The sequence below is a fragment of the Pieris rapae genome, chromosome 12, assembly GCF_905147795.1.
Source record: "Pieris rapae chromosome 12, ilPieRapa1.1, whole genome shotgun sequence".
NCBI lineage: Eukaryota > Metazoa > Arthropoda > Insecta > Lepidoptera > Pieridae > Pieris > Pieris rapae.
The window spans coordinates 5,340,396-5,367,094 of record NC_059520.1 but is presented as its reverse complement, the minus strand read 5'-3'; the positions used below and the strand labels follow the sequence as shown (position 1 = coordinate 5,367,094).

General features: G+C 30.7%; 6 protein-coding genes across 6 annotated transcripts in view; 3 read left to right on the top strand and 3 right to left on the bottom strand.

Annotated features, from left to right (window-relative positions):
* Positions 1 to 4,598, top strand: part of LOC111004382 (GTPase-activating Rap/Ran-GAP domain-like protein 3) — a 46,095-nt gene extending 41,497 nt beyond the window's left edge. Inside the window, exons 22-24 of the mRNA XM_022275394.2 lie at positions 58 to 191; positions 1,021 to 1,138; positions 1,759 to 4,598. Of these exons, the coding sequence (XP_022131086.1) occupies positions 58 to 191; positions 1,021 to 1,138; positions 1,759 to 1,852 (346 nt within the window). The 3' untranslated portion in view covers positions 1,853 to 4,598. The remainder of the gene's footprint in view (positions 1 to 57; positions 192 to 1,020; positions 1,139 to 1,758) is intronic.
* A 111-nt stretch (positions 4,599 to 4,709) lies between these two features.
* On the bottom strand, positions 4,710 to 8,238 carry LOC111004347. Its single transcript, XM_022275351.2, has 5 exons — positions 6,622 to 8,238; positions 6,361 to 6,421; positions 5,840 to 5,955; positions 5,174 to 5,349; positions 4,710 to 4,858 (listed from the first exon to the last, which is right to left on the bottom strand). The coding sequence occupies exons 1-5, from the start codon at positions 8,052 to 8,054 to the stop codon at positions 4,779 to 4,781; spliced, it is 1,866 nt and encodes a 621-aa protein (XP_022131043.2). The 5' UTR covers positions 8,055 to 8,238; the 3' UTR covers positions 4,710 to 4,778.
* Positions 8,239 to 8,351: 113 nt separating this feature from the next.
* Positions 8,352 to 9,610, top strand: LOC111004373 (39S ribosomal protein L30, mitochondrial). Its single transcript, XM_022275382.2, has 3 exons — positions 8,352 to 8,621; positions 8,805 to 8,931; positions 9,256 to 9,610. Exons 1-3 carry the CDS (start codon positions 8,509 to 8,511, stop codon positions 9,550 to 9,552), a joined length of 537 nt encoding a protein of 178 aa, XP_022131074.2. The 5' UTR covers positions 8,352 to 8,508; the 3' UTR covers positions 9,553 to 9,610.
* Positions 9,596 to 10,512, bottom strand: LOC111004364. The gene is made up of 2 exons (XM_022275370.2): positions 10,389 to 10,512; positions 9,596 to 10,324 (listed from the first exon to the last, which is right to left on the bottom strand). The coding sequence occupies exon 2, from the start codon at positions 10,302 to 10,304 to the stop codon at positions 9,663 to 9,665; it is 642 nt and encodes a 213-aa protein (XP_022131062.2). The 5' UTR covers positions 10,305 to 10,324; positions 10,389 to 10,512; the 3' UTR covers positions 9,596 to 9,662.
* Positions 10,513 to 12,226: 1,714 nt separating this feature from the next.
* LOC111004404 lies at positions 12,227 to 19,026 on the bottom strand. The gene is made up of 13 exons (XM_045630308.1): positions 18,768 to 19,026; positions 18,267 to 18,459; positions 17,699 to 17,817; positions 17,450 to 17,544; positions 17,317 to 17,380; positions 17,015 to 17,232; positions 16,296 to 16,450; positions 16,042 to 16,192; positions 15,674 to 15,771; positions 15,275 to 15,366; positions 14,665 to 14,853; positions 14,141 to 14,509; positions 12,227 to 13,755 (listed from the first exon to the last, which is right to left on the bottom strand). Exons 1-13 carry the CDS (start codon positions 18,808 to 18,810, stop codon positions 13,442 to 13,444), a joined length of 2,100 nt encoding a protein of 699 aa, XP_045486264.1. The 5' UTR covers positions 18,811 to 19,026; the 3' UTR covers positions 12,227 to 13,441.
* Positions 19,027 to 19,137: 111 nt separating this feature from the next.
* Positions 19,138 to 26,699, top strand: part of LOC111004313 (probable E3 ubiquitin-protein ligase HERC2) — a 48,708-nt gene continuing 41,146 nt past the window's right edge. Inside the window, exons 1-16 of the mRNA XM_022275308.2 lie at positions 19,138 to 19,658; positions 19,741 to 19,915; positions 20,053 to 20,197; positions 20,383 to 20,547; positions 20,891 to 21,145; positions 21,693 to 21,848; positions 22,083 to 22,211; positions 22,320 to 22,440; positions 22,746 to 22,914; positions 23,313 to 23,523; positions 23,862 to 24,010; positions 24,330 to 24,489; positions 24,934 to 25,031; positions 25,845 to 26,000; positions 26,077 to 26,182; positions 26,298 to 26,403. Of these exons, the coding sequence (XP_022131000.2) occupies positions 19,422 to 19,658; positions 19,741 to 19,915; positions 20,053 to 20,197; positions 20,383 to 20,547; positions 20,891 to 21,145; positions 21,693 to 21,848; positions 22,083 to 22,211; positions 22,320 to 22,440; positions 22,746 to 22,914; positions 23,313 to 23,523; positions 23,862 to 24,010; positions 24,330 to 24,489; positions 24,934 to 25,031; positions 25,845 to 26,000; positions 26,077 to 26,182; positions 26,298 to 26,403 (2,538 nt within the window). The 5' untranslated portion in view covers positions 19,138 to 19,421. The remainder of the gene's footprint in view (positions 19,659 to 19,740; positions 19,916 to 20,052; positions 20,198 to 20,382; positions 20,548 to 20,890; positions 21,146 to 21,692; positions 21,849 to 22,082; positions 22,212 to 22,319; positions 22,441 to 22,745; positions 22,915 to 23,312; positions 23,524 to 23,861; positions 24,011 to 24,329; positions 24,490 to 24,933; positions 25,032 to 25,844; positions 26,001 to 26,076; positions 26,183 to 26,297; positions 26,404 to 26,699) is intronic.

The window sequence follows — 26,699 nt, the reverse complement described above, 5'->3', positions numbered from 1 at the left end:
TATTAGTTAATATTTTGGAAACCGATTGTACTTAAACCTTTTAATACAAATGTTTAGAAACGATCAAGCGAACCGGACCCCGGAAAACAATTCAGCATCAAGCAGAAGCAGCTCCATATCTTCAGAACAGGAGAACATTCGTCCGCCACTCCACAAAATTACGCCCATATCTCCGCCCACATCACCTCAAGGTACATATTAAATACTTGGAAAAATAAATATAAATCGTGTCTGTGTCAACACCTAATATGTGTTTACGGGAATTATACGTCAATTGTCTTTATTTAATTAAAATTCAAACCACATTTTCTTATTATGTGGTTATACATATAGTTTATTAGAATACCTTGATTATTATTTCACAAATTGATTTGTAAGACACCCAGAGAAAGCTGGCCAAAGTAAATATAGCCTATATTCGTATTGAGACTTATCGTTACTGTATCATACTTGTTACAATGTTTATACTACTATGTTTTTTGCTTACAATATAATGTTGGTGTTAAATTATCTAATAACTAGTTGATAAAAGGGCCTGGGACTAGTGCTGGGCAGGCTACCTCTTATTTATATGATATATTTGTTTTAAATATTGTTTGATGATTTGCTTTTTTAAAAGAGTACCGAGAGTTTTTTACGCCGGCTTTTTCTCTCGGCCTACACCCTCTGTCTTCTTTGCCGATGAGTAGGGATGCCTACAAGTTCGAATTGATTGACGTGGAATAAGTGATACCTAGATGTTCCAAAATAAACGTATTTTATTTTGTATTTTTTTATCAGTCAATGATTTTTCTATGGTTAAACTGTTCTCTGGCAAGTTGGGCAAATAGTTCAAATTGAACACAATACACGAATGTCTTGCTCATCATAGTCAACATACAACTGAATTAAATTTATTATGTAAGGAATGCAACACTTTCCTAATAACTTTAAGTATTATTTTAATTTGCATACGTAGGTAATATAGTTATACTTAAGAATTGATTATTTTTTTCGATATAATAAAATTTACTATTACAGAGAACAGCGGCCGTTGTGTGCGAATTTACAAGATACCACAAAGTAACTTGAGCGCTGCCACTTACCAGCGACAGTCAGTCTCGGCCGACCACGTCGTCGCTTCATACTTTTCTGACAGGTGAATTTATCTATTATTTTTTATTAATATTGACATCAACAAGATATATACATTGAAATGAAGAATAACTACTAAAACGTTATTTTATTTATTAAAATGTATATATGTGTTCAATGTCAATGTTAATAAAAAATAATAAATAAATTATACACAAAAATACACCACATCATATACAACATCTATCAATTCTATACATGAACTACTAAAATACATGACAATTACAGTGAACGTAAAATTTGCATTAAATAATAAAACAATAATGTACTTCCAAAATAGAAAATAAAATGTAAATACAAATTATAGTTTTCACCTTTTTATAAATACGTACTTATAATGCGGATTAAGTATTTCCTTTTTTAATTGATTAATCCACAAACTAATATATAAAGCTCTGAAGAAGTAGCGTTCATTATATTGTATTCACGAAGAATTCAAATGCGATGTGCTTGTTATTATAGACGGTTGTATAAAGCATTATTGGAATTTCTGTTAATTGTGAACCTTGAGAATGAATTTGGAATAAAATTCAATTATAAATATGATACTTTTCAAATTCTTATAAAAATAAGTACTGTCCTAATTTTTTACAGTGAAATTTCAATACAATAATAAATTTTCAGGCCAAATAGCATAAGACAGAAATTGGCAGAACTGCGATGGGACAGCAAATCGCGTGGTGGTGGCGAAGAAGTGTCCGTTCATAATTCGCAGTAAATAAACGAAACAAACCTGGTATTAATGTAGTGTTAACCTCGAGTTTTAGATTGTCTTACGCCCAAACCCAATAACCTATCTCAATCCATTTTTGACCATCTGAGATATAATCTTAATCCAAATATTAATAAACGTGTGCCAATAACCAATCGACGGATTGTAATAGCCATCTTTCGATACAAGCTATACATGGTCGGTCTGACCAGTTTTTAAAATAATTAAAAAGCAATTTGATGTGTTTCAAACATAGAAATGTATATTTTATTATTATCTGTACGGTTTTATTTACTTTATTTGGTTTATATTGATTATCAAATATGAGTATAGAGCAAAGAGATTGCATTCTATCCGTCACCAAAAATGCATTGTCTGGGTAGGGTTTGGTTATTAGGATGCAGGTAGGAAATCGATCGACTGTCACGGTCTGATCTCAGATAGTTTTCAACCTCAGTTTGTAGATTAGTTATTGGGTTCGGGCGGAAGTGTTGTTAAGACAATTCATGTAATATTTGAGATTTGCACAAGTTTATTTTTTTAACTAATTTGCTTGAATTAGCTTATTGTACATGTTTAACATATGAAAGGTTAAATAATTGTAAGACTTTCAATAGTGGCTTTTAAAATCTAAGTTTGCATCCTCACTGGGTTCCATATTCCAAATACGAGGCGTAATTATTGTTAAAAAATATTCGTAGAAAATATTTTCATTGCTTTCTGTATTTACGTAAAACGATTTAATGTCAAAATATATCTATATGTACTTTAAATTCTTACAAATAAACATGTTTATCTTGTAAGTATATTTTCGGTGTTTTGTAATGTGTCACTGGTTATTTACCGTACTGAATTATATCTGTAAATAGGAACCTTGACTGTTGTCTAAATTTAACATATTTGATAAGTCATAATATTCGCTATATATTTAAGTAGCTGTAAGCTGCCCGTGTCATTGATAAAATATGCCTGGGTGAATTAGATTATCAGTGGTAATTGTAGCGAATCCTAAGTTTAAAAAAAACACAATTTCTTTTAATCGACAAAATCACTAACGGTTCTCTGGATATAGAACCGATATATGAATCATAATGCTTACTAGTTTATTTTCCCTATATAATGCATTTTAAAGTAATGTCGTTTATAATATTTGACTGCATTTATCCGTTTGTATAAACGTTTCGCAATAGACTAATACAGAATTTCCTGATATCCTGTATCACTCTTTATACTAGCGTAAGGTTGTATCTTCTGACATGCAAGACAAAAAGTGATGTATATAATCTTCTCTAAGACTAGGATTCAAAATAATCTGTTAAGTGCCATCCACGTTACGTTCTAGAACTTAATATTAACATTGCGATGCAAGAGAATTGAAGTTATATTTAGAAAATATAGTTATTTGTAAATAAATGGTTTAATATTTATTGCATACTGTAGCCTAAATATTTTTAATGTTATTAATTCCTAAGTCTTATTCGTGCTATAAACTTAAAAAGTTTTAAAGTGTTTTGTCCCATTGTCACAATAGAGTGATAAAGACAGAAAACTGATTGAATCTCCATAGATATTAAAGTGACTTTAGTCTAAGTGTTTTTAGAATTAAAATTAGGCTTAAAAGTTCGTCGATGTCTATTTACCCAAAAGAAGAACCAAAAAGTATTTAATAGGGAATATTTTAAGTAGAAAAGAATTGTTGTTTTAGGAATTTATAAATTTTAAAGATATAATAAAGATATAAAAAACTATAAATTTATCAAAAACTATCCTAATGTATATACTTCGTTTAATAATGGAACAGAATCTAAATACCTCCATTCAAACTTAAAACATTATTTACATAACAGTATATTTTTTACCATCAAAGTTATCATACTATGGCATGAGTAGGCCTTGTATTATGTAAACTTAAAATTCACAAAGAAATATGTGATATATAATTTGTGTGTTGTTATCATAGTAGGCAAACTGAAATTATTGTAAATCTTTCTACTCACACTTATTGCCTTGCGGGAAATTATATTATACATATATAGAAAAGCGAGAGAGCAATAGAGATCTGGTTGGAATAAGAAAAGGCCTAAGCTAGGCGATATTCTATGATAATGATTCCCGTGTTTGTGAAAGTGTTTTATCATTGTGAAATGTGTGCTGTTTGCACAATTTTGATCATCAATTACCCCATTATTTATTTAGCCATATTTTAACTAGTCTTAAGAATACACAAAGACCGATGAAATGATGATCATCTGAAAAGTTTAAAACTATGTTCGCGATCCGGTAGTTTTAAATTTTACAAACACTAAGATTAACAAATTTAAATATGGCGTTAAATTCATAAAAAATATATAAAGGTTATTGCTACCAGCTAGCTACTACACTAAACAATTATAAGTAGGTCATTCCTAATAAATATGGCAGGTATACTGTAAATTAATTAGTTATTCAGGCAATAAGTGTGGTCAGATTTGGAAAATTAATGTTTCTAAACAAATTTAGGAAAATGTATAATGTTGAACAGATGTTACCAAATTTATGTAGACGATAATATTATTAGATTATAAGATAAAGGCTCGTTATCCCACATATTGAAATGTACTATTCGCAGTCTTGAAAATTAAACTAATTAATATTTTAAATTATATAATTAATTATTTCGATAAGTCAGTAGGTATTTGTTGTATCTTCAAGGGATAAAAATACGTAATTTAAATTAGGTTTGTGTTTATTAAAAAAAGTTATTTGTCTTGATTATTAAAATTTCATGTTGCATATTGTTTTGAAATAAAAGATATACAGTTTTTATTTGTTTTCGGGGAACGGGTCATGAAATTGTTATTTTCAATAAAATAAAATAAATGTATGTTCTAAAATAAATATTTTATTCCATAAACTTATCTAAATACAAATAAGTCTTATAAAATTCATACAATTAAAGTAACTTTTGTTGCTGTTTCAAAACAGTCACATCTAAAAACTTGGGAAGTTCTTGTTGAGGTCTTCCTTGATTACCTTAAAAATACAATCAGACATAAAAAATATGAATGACTAGAAATAGAAGAGAGTATGAGAATAAATAGTAGTTTAATGTTGTTGGTATCCAAAAGTTCTATTTTACCTTGAATTATTGAATGAAAAACCTTTCACAAAACCACATATCCTCGAAAAATAGAATTAGAAAAAAATTAAGAAGAAATTATTATTGCAGTTTATGCCAATATATGCTGGACATACTTATTAAAATACTACTACTTTTATCAGATTTGTTTAAATATATTTATGTTGTTTTTAATGCTGAATAAGTAACAACAGAAAAAGTTATTATACCTTGAATGATTTTGTGTTTCTCCATATAACTTTTGGTAGCAAATGACAAATCATTTGCAGGTTTTGTTGTAACTTGAAGTCCATTGTTCAAGTACTTTGCTGCAAGTTGGTTCATCTTTAAACTTGTGTCAGTTGAAGGAGCCCGCGGTTGTATTGGATTTTCTCCAAATGTCACCCTAAAACGTAATCAAATAAATAAATTTTGTAATTTAAAAAAATATCTCCAATATTATGACAAGTATTGAATAGGTCTTTACTTAGACACACATTTAAATTTTAAATAGTGAGAACCACTTAATATAAACTTCAAAAAACCATTTCTTAATCAAGTAGCAGTAGCACACTGAAATAAGTTTCCAGGAGGGGTAATTAATGCAACTCAGACAGACTCGAAAATTTCTTACCTTATTAATTATTTTATTAGGCTGATATTGTTTACCTAAACAAAGGCAATAGTAACCTTAAAAGAAAAATAGCAGAGTATTCTTTCCTAGCCTATTTGCAAACCCAAGTACCTTAATAGGTTTACTGTACTTAAAAAATTAAGACTGAATCAAGGTCCATTTGTACTTTCAGCAGTGCATCATCAAAGTTATTCTACAATGTGTGTATGCTAAATATGTTATAGTTAAACTTAAGTTATTTTACAATTTGTATGCTAAATACCTTTTAGTTACACTAACATTAGTCTTGTCAATTTGCATTAAACGTCTTGTGTTTCTGTATAAGGCACTTGCTGATGATGGCATATCTGAATCTTGAAGTAAGCCATTTACTCGTGTCTGTAATCAGTTTTAATTAATTAATTAAAACTTTGAACATATATAGATATCAAATGCATTTAGTTAAGAAGAAGTGTTGGCAGAGAAGCTTTAGGTTGCAACTTTCATCTCTGAGCGTAGGTTTAAACCCTAGCTATGCACGAACAGACTTTCTGTGTGCGCATCTAACACCATAGTATAGTAAAGGAAAACATCTAGTAAAGTAACAATCAATCAAATCAAATTATCAATGACATCCTACTCATCTAAAAAATAAAAATCTGTTACATATTGATTTTGAAGCTACAACTAAATAAGGCTCTTATTATTTGGTTGTAGCTATTATTATTATTACATATTGTGTAGTAAGACACTCTAACTCACTGACACTTAAATAAAATGAATATATTACATTCTTTCACTTACCATGACTTTATTGTAATAGGTCCACCCAACATTAGCGGGATCATCACTGTCTGTGTCAGTACTACAAAACAAATGTTTATAGAATTACGTTTGTACTTTAATACACAGTAACACCTTAGGTATGCATTTTGCTATCTTATTTTTTCAAGTTGGAAGTGATATCCTTGCTTGTGTCACAGACTTATCAATAAAACACACAGGAATTCAAAGGCTATATAATATTGTTAGGTATAAGTTAACTGATAAAATAAAAATACTTACTCACTATAATCCTTAACATCCAAATATAGACTAGGTTCTGGAGACATTTGTGGTGTTGTGTCATTGTTAACTTGCAAATTATACAAACTCAACTCATTAAAAGTTTTATCTTCAAAACCAGTATTTTTAGTAATATTACCATTTACAAACAGAGAATCATGCATAGATGTATCTGTATCATTTTTTTTCTGTATACCATCCAAAAAATTTATATTTACAGGCTGACTTTTAGATACCACTTCTTTTATGCTTATTTGAGATCTGTTACACTGAATTTGTGCTTCGTTTTGCTTAATTATCTCTTTGTTTATAACTGTAGATGTTCTTACCATTTCAAAGCTTGTCATTACGCCAATAGATATTTTATGATGCTCTTCATTTGATCCTGCACAGGTTTGGTCAACAAGACACTTTTGCTTAGGGTTAAGATTATCATTTTTGCTAGTAGACGCTATAAACCGATCTACTTTTTCTTGCAGTAGCTGTAGCTGTTCGTTTTGCAGCTTAATTATCTGAAACAAATCTGAGACAGTAGGTTCCCTTTTTTCCTTATTAGAGCTTTGTACATTAATACTTAAATCATCAGATTTTTTGCTTTGTTCATATTTCTCTATTTCCCAAGTTTTTTTACTAATAGCATTTAATGGTGTTGGAGTACTTTCTGAATGGCAATCACAACTAGTTGAAGGAGGAAAGTGTGGTACATAGTTTGCTTTAAGACAAGGTCTTGGAGACCTGAAGCAATGCTGTTCCATGTAACATTGATTATTAGGACAATGATGACAATTGCAAGATCTCTCATATGGATTTATTTGAGTGTGTTTGTTTACATTTTCATTTTGATTTAAAGTTCCCAAATTAATTATTTCCTTTTTTCTTTCAAAAGGATTGTTTTCTTTTTCAAGTGTTATTATATTAATTTGGTCAGGTAATGGTTGCTGTGCATTAAGTTTTGCAATATTTTCCCTTTTAAGAAAAAAGTTGTCATTTTTATTAAGTGTATTTGGTAACTTAGGGTAAGAATCCACTGGTTTCAAGATATTTTCTGGCACATAATTAAATTTGTTAACATCATTGTTTTTATCTTTGAATATTTTCTGAGGAACACTTCGAGGTTCTTGACAAGCTGAATCCAACATGCTAAGATCTAAGTCACTTGATGGAAGTCCATGGCCAGAAAATTTCGCATAATTAGGTGTATGCGTTTTGTTAACAGTGGGATATGGTAAACAGTTTGAAAATTCAAATTTTTGGACTGGATCATTTGTGTATGATACCAAACGGGGGCTACCAAAGCCATTATACCTTGAAGATGATAATAAAGGTTCTGTTTGTTTTTCTATGAAAGGACGTGGGGAGTGGCATTCTGTGTCGTAGTTCATAATGTTTGTATCTCTCACTTTTAATGGGGACGCAAATCGTACCCTCTTCATGTAGAACTAATTATTTTTAAAAGTATAATAAAAACCACTCGTATATATTCGACGCACTCGAAACAAAGTGTTTGATCGACTTTATTGAAGTTATTTCATTGAAATTGTACAATAACAAAATAGTTTCCTTCTTTATTTTGAACTGAATGCAAATCTAAACGTTACAATATAATTCAAATTTTTTTATGACAATTTACGCTTAGGTAAAAGTCTGTGATCGCCGTCACTGTGATAAATAATTCTTTTTTATCCACAGACATCTGTTCAATGTTCAGACTTCAGTGTTCACACTTCACTAGTTAGGCTAGATATAAGACAAGTAACGTGAGATAGTCTATTGTATTTTATAGTAATTATAATTTAAAAAAATATACTTTGATGTTGAGTTTGGAGGTTGCTTTTTATTATTAATCCTGATAAAACATATATTGCTGTCAATGAACTTAGTGAAAAAATGAACAAAGCAATGCTGAAAGTATTTTCACCACTCACCCTTTTTTGTAGAGCAAAAGGTTACAAACATCCAGGTGGAATTCGTTATCCTGGTGGTATTCTCTATTATCCAAGGTAAACAAATTTTGTCCTTTTTGTTTTACAGATTTATCGAAGTAATATTTTCCTTATAATGTTGTAAATAAGTAAATGTAATGTTATTTTACTGCCAGTTTCGGATATTTACAGTAGCAAGCAAATTGTTCCTACCAAATACATAACACCAAACACTTGAAAAATTCTGTATTTAACTTTCAGGGATCAACATTTTGAAGAAACCGAATGCACTCCAGCTAAGCTCTTTAGAATAGAACAGATTAAAACATCTAAACATCGGCCCTACTGGGAGAAAAAAATATTGGAAGAGCTTAAAATTAAAGCTTTGGTAAATTACTGAAATTATATTTATGCTATAAACATTGTTTAACATTTAATGTACAACAGTGCTTAATACAAAACTTATACTAATTACAAAAAAAAATTTGGTAAAAAGATCAATACAGATCAAGAAGTAGATAATCCAGATATTTTTGAAGTTGTTCTAGTTACAAATTGATTCCTTATCTGTCATAATTAATTTAAATATCTAGTGTAGAATGCTCTAAAAAAGTGTCTTAAAGAAATCAATAAATTTATGTGAAATATTTCCTTTATTAGCCACAATTATGAAGCAGTACTCATTGATTGGTCTTACATGGTTTTTTTTCAGAGTCAATTTGCTATTGTTAAAAATATCCCTGAGATAAATGCAAAGTTATGGAAAATAAAACACTTAATAAAAGTTACTCCCATAACATTTCCCTATGGAGAACCAACAGTGGATGATATAAAACACACAGTTTTAAAAGAAAATGGTGAATGTATAGTAACCAAAACATTAAAGCCAAAAGATGATGAAATTGCAGCATTAGAAGAATTTGAAAAGGACCCAAGGAAAATGAACTCTGATACCATAAAAAGAGATTCTAGGCTTAAATGGAACAATGCATTTTCTGGTGGCTTTTAAAGTAATTATAATAGGAAAATATAATAGTAAATAATAAAAATTATTAGTCTTTAAACAATTTATTTATAATTATGTAGTTCCAAATATGCAACATGGCAATATATCTACAACTATTCACTATTTTCATATTTTTTATTCTCTACTAAGCTATTATAGTGTTCCGGTGTTTTGAAATAATTATCCAAAATGATTCCATGCTTTTTACCAAGTGCATATCTAGCATCTCCCCAAGATACAACTAAAGTAGGTTTTAACTTCTTAAATTCATTTAAATGAAACTTGTGTTTATAAATAGAATTATACCAATGTCCTCTAAATACAGCCACATAATTGTCCCCATCTTGATACAAGCGCAAAACATATTTGGATATTAGTACTTTAACTGCTATATGAAATATAAAGAATGAGGTAAGATAAACAAGGCATTCAGTAGCATTATTTGCAAGCACTACATCATCTCCCACAACTACTGGGTCATTTATCGTATTTATATCAAACAAAAATGCTGAATAATAGATGGTAGCTGCTGCTATTGAGCTTGAAGAAAATGTTAGAAAGGTTGAAGCCCAGTTTATTGATTTGTCCATAGGTGCCTTGTAAATAAGATTCCAATTACGTGACAATCCATCCTTATCTCTCCAGCGATCTTGTGTTTCTAAAAACCTCAGGGGATGCTGTGCACTGTAGCAAGCATATGAGATTCTTAGCTTTGTTTGATTTCTGCAAAACCCTAGTAGTCTTATGCAATTCATTGTTTACTGATTTTTTAAACCTGGAATTAAAATTTATAGATAGGTTTGATTTACCATGATTTGGGTGTTCGAAGACCAACCTACCATATTAATATAGTTTTTTTTTTAAATTATCGTTTGGGCACCAATATTTTTAAAATAGGTTATTTCTACAGATGCTTTTTTATCAGCATTCAGCCGTCATCTAATTGACAGTTGAGGCTTTTATTAATGTGTAACATGACAAGATATAATATGTTCTCTGTTTAGAGTGTTGCAAACGCTTGTCTACGAAAGTATGCCGACGAATTCTAAAGAATCAAAAATAAAAGTTTAAGTTATAACTATTGCCATTTAATATAAAAAAAGAATCAAAAATGTATTTTTTAATCCTTAAATGCATGTTTAATCCTATTTAAATACCATCAATTATAACAGGTAGAAAAATTAAACACAGATGAAAGGAAAAATAAATTGTTTTTTTTTTAAATAGTATATTTTTTATACAAAAAACTGACTGATGTAGATCTGCATCAGTATGCATTACAGTTACTATTGTATATGTATTATTATATTATGTATATGATTATTTTCGAATTAGGCATACTGCACTGTGTGAAAATCTTTGAAACAGTTATTTCTTTGATTTAGACACAACGGTACCTTACATTTGGTACACGACAATTGTGTTCTGTCCTTACAATTTGGCATATTGCACCGTAATGGGTTGGCAAATACAGGCAAAAGTTCGAATCCATCTACGCGCACATCTTTAGACGGGAGTGGATGTAGCGGACCTTTCTGCTTTTTTATTTGCAGCTCGCGTTCTAGAGAGGAAGTACTACGTTGCAATTTATATAATAATTATTAGAATTTCTTAATTTTAAAAGCAATATCTTTACATTACGTTAGCTAACTTTTCACATATTGGAGTCATCTATTTTCAATTAAGTACAAATTGTTAAACCTTTAAGTACGACGTTGGCGATAATGAATTTTGTCGATTATTATTATTATACAGAACTGACAGTTTGGCCACTGAGATGCAAGCAATTTCCTATATAAGAAGTTACTCTATGGATGCAAGGCACGACTGTCCGAGAATTGAGTAATGGTTGGTTTTATAATTATGGTAGTTTTCCAATTACAGCACTAGAGCGCATTATGCGGCACAATGCTCGACGTTGAATGTTCCAACTACAGCAACGCTTCGCACCATTGAGCACTCTCAAAAGTAATGCTCTCGCATGATACTCGCAATCAAAACCAACTCAGTGACAGAAAATTGACTAGTGTTTTTTCTTTAAGTTGGCATTGATCGAAATTATCGTTAGTAATATTATTTATTGGTGAAAAATTTGTAAGGCTTTCGTTTCGTCGTAGATTTTGGAAATAATCAAAGTTATTTCAAACTGCTAAAAATATAATTATAATGATGCTCAAATGCTCGGAGCATTCGATAAATCATCGTGATCACTATCATTTGGATAAGATGATTCAATTAAAAAGTGTATAATTTATTTAGAAATCATTTTAAAAAATCCAACACTGTACTTAGCGCACTCTGCTGATGCATTTGAAAACAAATTCATGTTCCAATTAAGCTTCAGCATAATTGGGCATTGTGCACCACTGAGTCGCATTATGCTCTGTAATTGGAAAAATACCTTGATTTACAGAATGTGCCCTCATTTCCTCCCATAAAGTGAAAATCACAGACTATGAATTGCTAAATATGCCACGTGACTTTTTAGTCCCATCAATCGATACTAATATCAGCAGTTGAGTTTTTTTGAACTTCCTTATATCAGGAACTAATAAGGGTAAACACACTAAGGGTTACATAAATTGTGTGAAAATGGTATTTGGTCATGTTACTCACATTACTGTCCCCTGCTTATAGTTTAATAAAACAAACTGTATAGTTTAAAAAATAAAATTGGTTAACACAACTGACAAATTTTATTAGTTCAGGAAAGCTACATAATGGTCAAAAAATAACATTGCTGTAATATATTAAGAGGTTAAGTCTAATGAACAAAATGCATTTTTTTAAGTATGTAGTTAGATTTGTATTCATCCTAGGATAAGTGACTCATAACTAATTCTAAGTTGTCATCCCATAATATAAGAATTGAAGATGAAGAATTGCGTTTTATGCTGGGTTCTCATGTATAGGTATGTAAATCTATAAAATATGTTTACAGAAAGAACTTGATCAAAAAAATACAAGAAATATACTTTATGGATTTACTACTTCTTGGACAATTTCTTTATGAATTGTATGTATGCACAACGTGCGTTTGAATTTTATTACATAGAGCGATCGATTATGCACTTATAAGGTGCGATAAGGTATATAATATTAAACCTTACGGCATCCTATAAGTATAATATACTAATAATCGAATTTGCGCGTCCTGTGATTTAAATCTCTAATTATTAACACATTAAACTTAAAATTAGAAGAACAGCCATAACAGGAATTATAATATTACTCAATAAAAGAATCTAAAATAACATTTAAAATTAAAACCACCAATTGTTATAATATATAAAAAGATACATAATTCTGTAATCATGAGTATACATTATATTATTTATTGTTGTAAATGTTATATGGGAGAAAAATAAATAAATTGTTATTATTATTTTAACATCTCACCTCCATTAAAAAATACAAAAGTGTAAAATATTTTTTGAGATCTTGTTTTAGTAACAGCAGTCTGGTTACTCCTAAATATTGCTAGTTTTAAAATATTTCAAATACCTTTCGAAAAATTGCGAAATTGTGTGATGTTATTTTACTAATTAGTATATAACAAATCGCATTTCATTACTCTGTGAGGACCTTACTTAAATTCTTATATATGATATTTGTGCATTGTAAAATGCACCTTAATTTAATAGTATAAGGTTTTGAATCACGAGTGAGAGAACTACTGCGAGATAAAGACGTGTCGTTATCTCTATATCGTGATACTAATCGTTATTCGGTTCAAGAAATATATAAATATAAATTTCGACAACTTTGTCTATTAAAACATAAATCTTAGAAAACGAAAATTTTGATTGCGTATTTTGATACACGAAGCTATACTCCGTTATGAGTCTGTATCTTACCAAAAGGGCCTTTTAAATAATTTATAAAAAATATCTTACAATGTACTATTAACAGCAATTTGTGGCAAAGAATCAACTATAGATTCCGAATTATTTCCCGTTGCTTTACTTATAAACTGTGCAAAGGAATCCTTTAAACCTTTCTCTATGTGACTAGAATTATTGAATTTTTGTACAGTTTCAGGTTTTGGTATATTCGCCTTAGGTTTTTCATAGAATGTATTTGTTGCATTATTTTTTGATTTCCGTAGGCTTTTCGGTAATGATTCAGACTTCAGTTTAACAAGAGTTGTATTGACAACTGAGCAATCAATTTGCATCAATGTTACGTGATCGCTTAATACGGAATCTGAAAAGTGAAAGAAAATAACGTGTGAATAAGATTTAATTGGTAGATTATAATTATTATATTTTGTTATAATTTACTTCAACCTTTCATATCTATAAGCATCGCGAAATTATGTCTAGTATAAAACCAAATTTAAATTAACTAAGATACTGAAGCCATCAATCTCTTTGTTTTTGTTATTTATTGATATATGAAATACGTAATCTATTTGTAACAGTGACAGTGTCCAAGGAAATCGAATCTGATTTCAGATTTTAATAAATTTGGAAGAAAAAAAAAACCTATCAAAAATCAAATGACCACGAAACATATAGAAATCTGAGGAAATGCTCAGACCTTTGGGTCTTTTTGAGAGTCTTTTAAAAATTTGACAATAGAAACATACCATTAGCACCCCGTGCCGGCAATATAAGCGCCATCTTCGGTGGCCTAGTGACATTATGAGACACCGCTGGCAACAACAAGTGTTCTCCTTTACCAACACCAACTACGTAAAACGTATCATCACGACGCTGCAAGGCTTGAAGCAAATCACTCCATTCACCAAAGTCGTTAAATTCATTATTCTTCCTTATATGTCTATTATACAGTCTTTCATAATACAATCCATCGAATTCGATATCTTTCTCCGTTGATCTCCGCAAACGGCGTATGCGCGTCTTGTCGCGAATATTTTTGCTGCTTTTAGTGGGAAATTCGACAAAGTCATCCAAGTTCACTTTATTAAATAGGTTGTATGCTCCTAACAGGCCTCCTGAAAATAGTTTATATATTGTTATTGGAATAAGACTTTTTATCAAATTAGTAACAAGTCTGTCCTCAAAAATAAAAGAGTTTTAACCTTCATCGTCATAGTCCTTACAGTTAGATTTTTCTCAATAACAGTTATAAGAAACAAATATTTATTACCATTAATTTGTTCTTCATTGACATATCTACGCTTTTTGGGAGCCGAGGTCCAATTTAAGGTCTTCCCGCCACGGATCCAACGTTTTAAGTCTCCTACGATTCGTATGCTTTCAGTCTGATTAATATTCTCAAACATTGTACTATTCTGACAGTCAATACCATCAGTACTGCGGTTTAAGTGTTCGTAATCTAAAATATTTACAAATTGTCCTTTAACACATTTTAAATAAACTATTAAGAAGGTTTTAATCACGATTTTCATAAGGAAATAATGTTTCTATTTCTTAATTTATGCATAGACAAATACATAGTCCAAAACTTTAAAGTATACTTTAGTATATACTATACTTTATATATATATATATATATATATATATATTATACTCTTTTTTTTATAAGAGTTTATTTTTTAAATTTTTTATAAATCCAATTATTTAAATTTTATTACTTCGATCCTAAATCACACAAATTGATTTTGACGTGCGTTTCTGATAAATTTATGTATGGCAACTTATGTTTAATTTGATAATGGATCAAATATATAGTAACTACACGACAATTAAAAGTAAGTCAATGTTACAAGGATCTCAAATCTAAAAGTAACCCATACCTAAAGACACATCCTTATTATCTTCCGCCCATAATAAATGTCGATTACCAACATGCGAATGTGTTGGTCCAACAAACGGCTTGGAATTCCATCTACAGAAAAAACATTTTTTAGGTACGTTTCGAATATTTTTATTAGAAATGATGGTTTACACTTAGATACCTGAGACTTTGACAAAAAACTTGTGATTCACTATAATATATGACCAAAGGGGCAATGCAGTTAAATAATTCTATGAAGACTTTTATAGTAAACATAAAGGAAAATTAATTCGAAGAATAAACGAAATATGCTTTGCTTCAAAATGTTTATACTGAGAAAAGGTAAATTCGAAGTTAACATTCTGTAATATAAGCAAAGATTCGCAGGCATAAAATAGTAATGGAAACCAGTACTCACCCTAACATATTAAAGTTTAAAGAGACCATGAACACCATAGCGAAAATAACAGCAATGTTCTTTTTCGGTATTAACAATGACGAGTCTAGCCTTGGTATCTAAAAAAAATGACACGTCGATAATTACCCTCCTCCTTTAAATTCGGTTAAACACAGAATATAAATAAAATAATTGCGCAATTCATATATTACTTATTTTATAAACCATCACAGTAATGTAACAGTAGAATATAATATCCAAAACATTATTTTCTGAAATCGATTGGTTATTGTCAAATTTCAATTATCGTCGTATCATGTTTATTTGTAAGTATTTTTTCTATTAGTTTTTAATTTAGAATATTGCATTTATTAAATAACCAGCATTACCTTTCGAATCCTGCCATTCGATTCCAATTGATTTCTAAGTATTTTGTTTTCTAGTCGTAACTTTCCTATTTCCTGATGCGCCTCTAATAACTGTTGTTCTAATGCTGTAACATATTCTTTCTTTTTCTGACGCGATTGGCAGGCTGACTCTCTGATATATTAATATATAAGACAAAATAATTTAGTATTTAAATTGATAATATATATTTTTTTTAATATTTTAAACAAATGAGGATTTAATAAAAATAACATACCGATTTTTTATCATACGCTGCTGTTTCTTCATTGCTTTAATGTCCACTTCACTTAATTGAGGAATTTCTAAGATAGGACTTGTTGAATTGCATTCTGAAGCTGATTCCACTTGGAGAGAATTTGGACTTAACATAATATGACTTCTAGGAGGAGACTAAAAAATATAATTAATTTATAAACATTTGATCTCAGAGCACATAGTTCAATACTACTTGTAAGCACTTGAAACTGTTTTTGTCAGTTAATAGTCTTAAGATCAAATATATTAAACTGTAAAAATTAAAATATAAATTGTGCTGGAAGCACAAGAATTGTAATGGTCAAGTTTTACTTGAAATTTGGTGTTTGCCATAACATACATTATTTGTTCGCACCTGGCACCTTTATAACTAAAGATTAACTACATCGTTTAGAACAACAGCTTATGAACCGCAAGAAAATCTAATATCCTGGCTGAATTCTATTGTATTATATTCCTAATAACAACGTCATCGGTTCTACGGTCATCAGTGTTACGACTCGATTTTGATGACCAAATATGAGTAGTCCCTTCGACGTCGTTATAACAGATTTTGACTGTATTAACATACAAAACAGTTGCATGTCAAATTGCTTCAATATAACATATGCATAAGAAACATTATATGTTGATTTGTCGACTTCGTTTTTTTAAACTCAGTTTAAAAAATTACCAAAAATGATGAAAATCTCTGCATACCTTTATCTGAAAACCATTTGAGCCCTCATAGTGTAACTTTTGTGGTAAAACAGCAATTTTGCTTTTTGTGACTTGGGATGTACAATTAGGTAAAATTACTATTGGATTACATGGGCTTTTCATGGATACTTCTTTTTGGTAAGACTGTTCTCTTTCTTCTTTCCTTCCATTATTAAAATGTTCATTTATTACATTAAAATATGATCCATGATTTGTACCTGAAATGAATTAGCTTTATTACTTATAACTGTAATATATATTATTTTCATTAAAATGTTAACAATGTTTAAACAGTTGTTTACCTTTAACTTTAGTAGAAAGTGAGCATAAAGTTTTTGGATTAACATAACTACCAATTCCATTCACCTGTAATATGCATATTTCTTATTAATATATTGATAAATGCAGATTATTATAAAAAAAAAGTAGTCCTACCTTTATCACACCATTTTCTATTGACATTACTGGTACCTTCTGCTCGATATTCTTGATCATAGGTGCATTGTTTGTACATTCAACATCAACATTATCTTAAAAGAAAATTGTACCTAATATAAGTAATTAATTGTAGTTAAATAATTAATATTAATCTTGCTTAAATTAACTGCATTTACTAGTCAAAATTCAATTTCATAAAAATGAATTAAATACAAGGTTAGAAAGTGAGCTTGATCGAATATCTACCTGTTTTTTGTAAAAACTTTTCAACATCCTCTGGTTTCAGCTGGTATACAGTTTCAGAATCATTTGACAACCATTCATTAGGAGAATTAGATGAATCCCTAACTGATGTAGAACTGGAACTAATTATAAATATAAGTTAGACAATTTAAAAATTATAATATGATAACAGTAATTATATAAATAAACATGGTTTACCTTGTTGTCCTTACAATGACACACTCTACATTATACCCACCCTCAATAATGACAATTAAATAAAAAAAAGTACCTTACTATATACACATTATTTTGGTGCTTCAGATGTACCAAACATTCTGAGAAGTCCATTCTTTGATTTAGAAATTGGGATTGCTAGACCGTTAAGATATGATACAAATAAGTAAAAAAATACAACATTTTGTAATTATTAACACTAGCCTGAAAAAAACTTTTTCTTTTCTACTACAAAGTTTTCTTCTTCCCATTTAACAACACCACATATAACATCAAAAATAGCATGGTCCCTAGTAAGCATTATTATAAAGAGTACTGTATATTTAATTAATTATATATCAAAGTTATAACATACTTTTTTGTATCATCTTCACTACCAGAATCTGAGTTACTGCTTTCATTTGGAGAAGATTTTAAGCTGGCCATAGGTGATATTGGGCAAACAAGGCTGGGTGCTGCATCAGCAAGTATCTCACTTGGTGATGCATCTGCTGAATTTAATAATGAAGACCAATGACAGTCATTGTTCAAGTCATCCAAGGCAAAGTCTGAAACATGATAGAAGAATGTCATAAAACACTGCCCTAGTATTCAAAAATATCTACTACGGAATACGGTAGTAGTACTTATTTTTGGCTACTATAACAAAAACAATGACAACCACATATCTAGCGTCGTAATACTCGAACAAGAATAATGCAGTCTCATTATTCAAATGCAATATATGAAAATTAGCCGAAGATCTTAGTATATTAGGGTGGTAAATTAACCACGTCTGTATAAATGTAATGTTACGTACACCTTAATTTTAACGTTGTTGTGATAGTCGCCGGATATTACAAAATTATATACTAACCGTAAAGATTGTCTTTATCACTTATTAGAATATCAGTATCCATTGAAATTTTTAGATGTGTATTAATCCTGAAGTGTTTAAATTTTCTAGTATATTGATATTATCAAGGAAAGGAGGTTTTCAATACAAAACAATAGCCCACATGTATTATTCAGTATTTACAAATTACATTTTCCATTCATCCACAGATGGCATTGTCTTATAAGTATTTGTCATTTTGTAATCAAGTATATAACCATTTTTTAATAGGTACACTAAGTCTCGGTTGTAAAATTTTTTATTGTTAATAATTATACATGTGTTCTGACTTCTGAAATGTATTTATTCGGCTTGTTTTTTTTAGGGTGGAAAAATAAGTAAGCTAACCTACGTAAAGGTATGTACGAATTTTATTTTTGAAGTTTGACTTTGACGATTGACATGACAGCTGTTTTTATTTCAATTTCGATTAATTTCTATTGGTTTACGATTTCCAAATGGAATGGAGTAAACTACTTTTAAATTACATCCTATTAAGCAACTTCTTGCTATTTCTTAATTCAATATGAAACGTTTACAAAAACTTCAGCCTGTCTACATTAATGGACAGCTGTTTTAAGTTTTCTCTTTTATGGATACTGGAATGTAAAACATAGTACATTGCTTTAATTTAAAATGTCTGTGACTGACGAGCTAGAGGATTTTATTTTCCGGCCACAACAACATTTAGACCCAAAGTGGTTGAATCCTGATTTACAAGAAGCATTGCATAGTCCGGAAGCTCTGTGCACTTTGTTTAATAGTTTGATTCAAGATCGAGAAATATATTTCGACGCCGGAAATGGTTTAGTTAATGGTGCAGGGATAACAGCAAAACTCGGTGATAGTGGGAAATATTATTGTGGGCTGAGGGTAAGTTTTGTGCGTCAGGCGTATTTTCTTTCATTTACTTTCATTTTCCTTAATATGTAGTAATTATGTATATATTTTGTAGATTCTTTCTTGCACATGTTGTGATGGACTATGTGGGCCTCATTCTGGATGTGCCTGTCCTCCCTGCACTGCTCTTTCATCTGAGGAAGAACTTCGGGCGTCAATTCAATCTAAACTTGTTGCACCATTGCACTCTGCTCAGGTCATAGATGAAATTAAATGGAAGCAAGATCCAGGTGAATGTGTCGTCAGCAATTTCACAATTTCTTCTTTTTTCCATACATTATTTCTTTAGTTATTGTATCACTTGAAAATAATAGAAACAGAACTGGCTTGAGTAATTAACATTTTTTTAAATGATTGTAATTCTTAGGTTCTGATAATCTTCAAAATCTCATTGAGTCATTGGTTTGGGAGCAGCGGGTGAGAGCAATACATACAGCTGTAACCTGCCCATACATATCACAAATAAGACGACTGATTGTGCTCTGTAATAGACATCTTGTAGCTGTAATAAGGTGACTATTATTTTTACTGTAATCTTATATATCACATCTCCTGTATAAAATTACCTGTCTTAATGACTTCTTATTGGTATTATATAAAAATTAAGTTTACAATTTCTTCCTAAAGGTCTTGTAGTACAAAATTATTTCTAATATATTTAAATAATGTTTTGTGTTATTGGGTAAATCTTTTACAGAGATCAAAGTCATCACAAAGAGGCAAAAAAAGTTAAAGTAGATAAGAAAACATTGCATGGAGTCAGCAATAGAGCATTGAGTAATGTTGTTAGTGCACTAAACAAACCAGTTGATATTGGCTCCGAAATACAAGATGATGAAGAGCATACTGAAGATTCTGAAAGGTATAATTTATGACAAATATGAATCTGTTGGTACAAGAACTTTGTAATTTGGTATTAAAGTTTAGGTAAATAAGGTGTTAAAGTTATTGTGCCTTTCAAAATTTTTTCTTTAGTTATTTTCCATAAGAATTAAAATAATGAACAATATTTGAGACTCATTAATTTAGGAACCTTAAATAGTAAATATTAATAAAGTAAACATGTGCACATGTAAACAAGTAAACATCTCATTAGCTCTTTCAAAATCAAAGAACTTAATCCCTCTGCAAGTCCATAGATCATGTCTATACCATACCCACAAGTACATATATGCTTTAATTGTGTTCTACCAATTATATTCCAGTGCACTAGCTCGGGTAGGTGCCCGCGCTGCTTTACGTCTCGCTTTATCGCTTGTACGTCGCGCTTGGCGTTGCGGAGAAGACGCGGACGTTTGTTCTTTACTGCTGCGGGATGCCCTTGAAGCAGTTAGGGCCTTGCCAGATGCGGCATTATATGCTGGAAATGGACAGACTGTTGCACAAACTCCGCGCTCGCAAAAAATATGGGCTGAAGTAGTTGATAGTGCTGCGAAATTCTTACATCAAGTGGTAGCTGGGTATGTAAAAACCTATAGTGTATGTATATTTGTTATCGGAAAGTATAGCTTAATAGGATGGAAATAAATGTGAATTATATTTAACTAGCGACCCGCCCCGGCTTCGCACGGGTGCAATGCTGATACTAAATAGACTACAGAAAATCTGTGAATGTTGTATATAAAAATGTGGGTTATACAAAAGAGATAGACCATATAAACCATCATGGACTTTTCTGTAGACCTTTTCAATGTGTACAATACTCATAGAGTTCAGCCTGCTTTTGCAATGTAAGCGGAAAAAATGTAATTATTTACGACATCACATTAGAAACCTCAAAAATAACAGTACTTCTCCACTATTTAATGGATGTTATTATACATATAAACACTATCTATTAAAAAAAACCGCATCAAAATCCGTTGCGTAGTTTCAAAGATTTAAGTATACAAAGGGACATAGGGACAGAGAAAGCGACTTTGTTTTATACTATGTAGTGATGGTATTTAAAAATAAAATGGTAATACATATAAAAATCTTGAGTCATATTTAATTTTCTTTTTACAGAGAAGTTGGTTGTAATGTACCGCAAGGAGACTGGCGTACATCATTATGCGTTTGGGTGGAATTGTGCGCTAGGCGAGCCGAATTGCCAGCTTTATTGAAAGCAGCAGATGTCTTAGTCACCTTACCACCGAAACATAAACGACAATCAGACAACAGGTTAATTTATTTTATATATTTATAAATCATAAAAACTTTTGTCAATTTGCAACAGTTATATGTAAATATATTATTATTTTAAATTTGTTTTGATGAATGATATTCATGAAAATATAGTATAATGTATATATATTTCACACAAATTTCATACTATATATATATATACACAAATTTCGTACGCGTGTATAACTTTTAAAAACCGATAAACACTTAATAATTATAAGAATATTTCAGGATTGTTTTGGAAGAATGCACAGCCCCACTAGGACCATTCTTAAGACGAATGGCAAAAGTGTCCGCACCTAATCCCATAGTAAATTCCGATGCGATACCAGAAGACGATGCGACAGCTACATATTTAAAGTATGTAAATGTGTAAGCGTATTCGGCTGATTCTTAAATGTTTTTTGTGAGATCGTAATATTTATTTTTTATTTTATATGTATATTTGTTTTTTTTTTCTTTCTACAGAGATTTAGACATTCCGAGTGGCGATGGTCTAATAAGTGTAAAGAAAGCTGGTATTGCTTTGTTGTGCCATTTGGACAGACTTGGTGCACCATTGTTACCTCCATTGAAGGGTTTTGTTACTGTAAGTAATGGTGTGATCTTATCAATACTTTAAATAAAGTAGACTTGCAACTCTGTTTAAGAGATAGCAGTGCACCAATGGATTTTTCTGTCTGTGTATATTTTGTGTCTAAGACGAGCTGATTTTAGTGTCTGGCTTTTTAAGAATTATTCCTTTACTACATGAGGAAATATTAATGAAACTATATTGTATGTTACTACAATCAAAAATATAACTCTACCTTTGAAACATAATACATTCTCTTTATTTATGTATGTTTTATTACATTTATTTTTTCTGATTAATTTAATGAAATCAAAATCCAGTGCACAGAATCGGCCCAAGAAATAGTATCGGTGGGCGTTGGTCCTATACAATTGGGAAGTCTTAGAGTACAGCAAATAGCTTGTGCGGAGAAACTAGCCTTGCTCCTAACACAAGATGGCGCCATATACACCCTTCCGTACGATACATTGACACCACACTTGGTTCCTGGTAAGTCATTGTTTATTGTAATAGATTTGCTTATTCGTACACCCCTTTCCTATTCTAATTTTATGTCTTTATATATTCATACGTTTGGTACCTTCGAAATATCAGTTATCTTCGTATCTCCTTGAAAGTTTAGTTGAGATGAGATTGCTACTTAACCTTATCAAGAACAAAACGTTAAATGGAATCGAATGCATAGTAATTCTATGGATTTAAATTAAAAAAACTTACAATACAAAAAGAATATTTAGTCACCAGAAGATTTGGAAAGTTTGTGAAAATCTTCAATCAATCAATTCAACCAATAATTTTAATCGCATTGATGTATTTGAATACTTAATGAAGGTCCAAACGCCAAGAAAGCCTGATAGGATTGAAAAATTTTTTTAACAAAATTCTAGGTCTCGAAGGAAAGACTATTTCTCAAGTGGCATCTCATCCATTGGGGCGTCATTTTCTTTGTCGATCGGAATGTGGGGGAGTATGGACCTGGGGTTCTGGGGAAGATGGACGGTTGGGCCATGGGGACACCGCCCCAAGAGATGCACCACAAGCTGTGCATCACCTGGCTCATCATGAAGTTGTAAGAGTGGCTGCCGGCCCGGCTTGCAGGTTAGTTGTAGAGTAATATGTAGCAGTAAATAGCACTGAAATAATCTTAATTGCATTTTCAATACTAATGCATTTTTTAACGCGTTTTTTTACCATTATGCGTTAAAATTCGGTGTTATGTTTAGTAATAGAAATTTGCTTGTATACATACAATGTAATAGATTTTTAGACTGATTTCACAATTATTATATCACTTTAAGTCAATACTGCAATGTACTTATTCACTGTCTTCGTATTCATTTAGACACTGCAAACATGGCATGTAACAAATTAATTATTTATATACAAAATTTTTAGTATCGACTAGAGAAGTCGTTCACATAATATTATTCATACAGTGCCGTAATAACATCTCGCGGGGCGCTTTATACGTGGGGTCGCAGCGCACAAGGCAGGTTGGGACATGGTACAATCGAAAACTGTCTCACACCACAGCCAGTATCATTCAACGCCCACAATATTGAACGAATCATTGACGTTGCTTTAGGTATGTTATATACAAAAAACCTTATTTTAAAAGAATATCCTTACTAAAAATTTACTTTACTAAATATTCACAATAGGTCGGATCACAATAACAAATAATGATTTGAGTTTGTAAAGTTTATTTTTGCAATTCTTATTTCCCTATTATACTTTATTGAGAACAAACTATCGTATCTTCCGAATTGTGTTACCATCTATAATCTAATGAAAACCAACCAACTGAAATATTTGTTATCAGGATACACAAAAAATATTTACTGAACATACGTTTTTGTTATTATTACAAATGTACCATGTCAAAATTACATCTTTGGTGATAGCATGGGGTGACGGTCAAACTCTGTGTTGTACGTGGGAAGGCGCGGTACAGGTGTTTGGTGATAGTGAAGGTGGCACTCCGCGAACCCTCTCCGCTCTCTCAATGTTTAGAGTGACACGCGTTTACACGGGCGAACACTGGCACGCAGCGCTTACTGATGGGTACGTAATTTTATTATTATACAAAAAAATGTGTAAAGCAAACAATTCATAAATTTTTACTTACCTTGAGCTATGATCAAACAGAAATTCTACTAGAAGTAATAAAATAATTTCCACATAATATGTTCTTGTCATGTCACACACACACCCTTTAACACTCACTAACACACGCATGCGTACCCTTCCCCACTATCACACACACTCACATACACAATCCCTTACAAACTACCTTTTTGTTATGTATATGCTATGGAATGGAAGCCTGGTTATCCATATTACAGGTTCTTACCTAGTTTGGAAACCAGTCTCCCAATACTGTCACTATATTATGAATTATTATTGTTAATGTTTAAGGGAGAAAAATAAATAAATTATTATTATTATAAAGTCAATAAGTGCTTTTTCGGAGAGTGTTGAAATTGTACTTGATTTTAAATGTTTCAGCGGTCAAGTTTACACATGGGGCAAAGGCGAGAGTTTTCGTCTTGGGCAGGGGACCTTGGAGACATTTAAAATACCGAAACTAGTAGAGGCTTTTCAAGGTAACAGGATTTTCAGGTTTTCATCGTATTAATATGAAAGTATATATTGATACACTATACTTTTGGGTCGGATTTATTCGCTAAAATATGACGTATTCATGTAATATTTGATTAGTCCCCAAAATGCGAAATGAGCCATAAATTTATATATTATTTGTGGTAGTAATTTATTTTATGGTTTTGAAATGATTTTTTTTCTGACATTTGAGATAAGCCTATACAGAACATACACACTTGGCTTGAGTTATTTTATAATTAAACTAGCGGATCCGACAGACGTTGTCCTGTCTACACGTCTTTAATTTCAAAATTTCAATTTTTAATAAGCCATTTTGATGAAAATTATTATACAAATGTTATGACAATATCTAACGATCCAGCACATGGTCACACACGATATAACACAATGATAACAAAACTTTTTTTAAATTTCGGGACAGACTAAAATTAAAATTCGAATATTATTTAAAATTTGACACTGCGATGGTAGCGCCGTCTGTCGGATCCAATGTAAAACATTCCAAAATCAATCAATCAACAACTAATAAATTGAAAATTAATTAAAAAAACATTGTCCAGCGGACAAAATTGTGAATCTAAACCATTCCCAGATCCCCTTGAACACACACAAAAAATTTCGTCTAAATCGGTCCAGTCGTTTAGGAGGAGTTCAGTCACATACACACGCACACAAGAAATATATATATTAAGATAATCATCATTTCGTTTACATTCTATTAAGATCAACCGTTTCAGGTTTTTGATGCGGTCATTTATTTTCAATTAATTTCTTTTATGTCGTATCTTTTATAGGTGTAAAAATTGTTGACTTATCTTTGGGGTCAACTCATGCTATTGCTTTGTCGTCGGACGGATTAGTTTACGCATGGGGAACGCATGAGAGAGCCCAAATTTCCAATCCTTCCCCGCAACCAATTCAAGTTTTTAACCCATCTTTTAAGGCTAATGGTACGTATTGTGTTTCTCCTGTAATTTTATTATTTAGTTGTTATTCTTCAGAATTAATTTGCGTTTTGTTTTTCAGGTGTATCGAGTGGTCCAAATCATATAATAGCATGGAGTGAAGAAAATCCAAGAGACTTACCGTCCTCAATGCCATTTGTAATCGATCTATCCGAAAAAACATTTAAGTAAGCATGCTATACTTCATCTACCTTTTTATTTTCGGAGTGACTAACATTATGCGAAGTTTTTATTGAAAGAATATTTTATTGACATTACAATAATATGATTTTTTTTTTTCAGATTTTTAGAGCGATTGTTAAGAATAGCAGTCGATCAAAGCAGTACGGCGAATATGAAGGAAAATGAATGTCTGGCAATCTCATGTTTGAATCTCTTAAGATTACAAGTAAGTCAAAAGATTTCTAAATAGCTAATGTTTGTAATTTAACTAATGTATAAAATTGTATCCCTCTATAGAATCGGTTGTTTTTACTTACAACATATGTTCTGATAAAATTAAATTCGACATCAAAAGTAAAGAGTTAGAACTTGGGTCTTAAGTTTCTTAACTTATTAATAAAACGCTACACCTAGTTGTTCATAAAGACCATTAAAGCCATAATGAGTGAATGTTTTGTGTTTTTTCTTTGTATAAAGACAACAATTATAAGAGCTTATAGTTAGATTAAGTATATTTAGTGT